At 54.6% G+C, this 542-nt stretch overlaps 1 protein-coding gene across 1 annotated transcript; it reads right to left on the bottom strand.

Moving 5' to 3' along the window:
* Positions 1-53: 53 nt before the first annotated feature.
* PPTG_24947 (hypothetical protein) lies at positions 54-365 on the bottom strand (the record flags this gene model as incomplete). Its single annotated transcript, XM_008918999.1, has 1 exon — positions 54-365. The coding sequence occupies one exon, from the start codon at positions 363-365 to the stop codon at positions 54-56; it is 312 nt and encodes a 103-aa protein (XP_008917247.1).
* Positions 366-542: the final 177 nt, after the last annotated feature.

Raw genomic sequence — 542 nt, 5'->3', positions numbered from 1 at the left:
GGACGTATCAAACACTGGCGACTCAACTGCTCCATCTTCAGATACTTCACTAGTCAGTGAAGGACGCTCGGAAGGCACAACAATCGGATCGATTGCAGGTCTTCCACTTGCGTGGACCGTAGGCGGAGCCGAAGTTGAATCCTCTGCATTAGGCTGAGGAGCGTTCTCTTGCGTCGGGCGGGAAGGCAGTCGAACCCGAAGAATCGACCGAAGTGGTCCCGTGTGGCGCTTAACTGGCGGGCGCTCTTGAGCCTTCGTCGAACCAGCAGGACGGAAGACGAGCAACTTCGAGACTTCCACCTCCTTCTCAAATGGGCACACCGATTCCTTCTCTGCAAACTTGATCTTGGACGGCTGCCAGTCATCGTCCTCGACTTTCTTCGTTTTAATAGTCTCGAATTCCTGGGTTTTCTCGGTCACCCGCTTGGTCACCTGATCTAACACAACCGTTGAACGCCTCGCTCGCCAATTATGCGACGTACCCAACCTTCGCTTGTTCTGGGGAGTCACCAGGTTCCCAAAAATGTCGCGATCGCGACGAG

Source organism: Phytophthora parasitica (assembly GCF_000247585.1).
Source record: "Phytophthora parasitica INRA-310 unplaced genomic scaffold supercont2.423, whole genome shotgun sequence".
NCBI lineage: Eukaryota > Oomycota > Peronosporomycetes > Peronosporales > Peronosporaceae > Phytophthora > Phytophthora nicotianae.
This window is presented reverse-complemented; position numbering and strand designations above follow the sequence as displayed.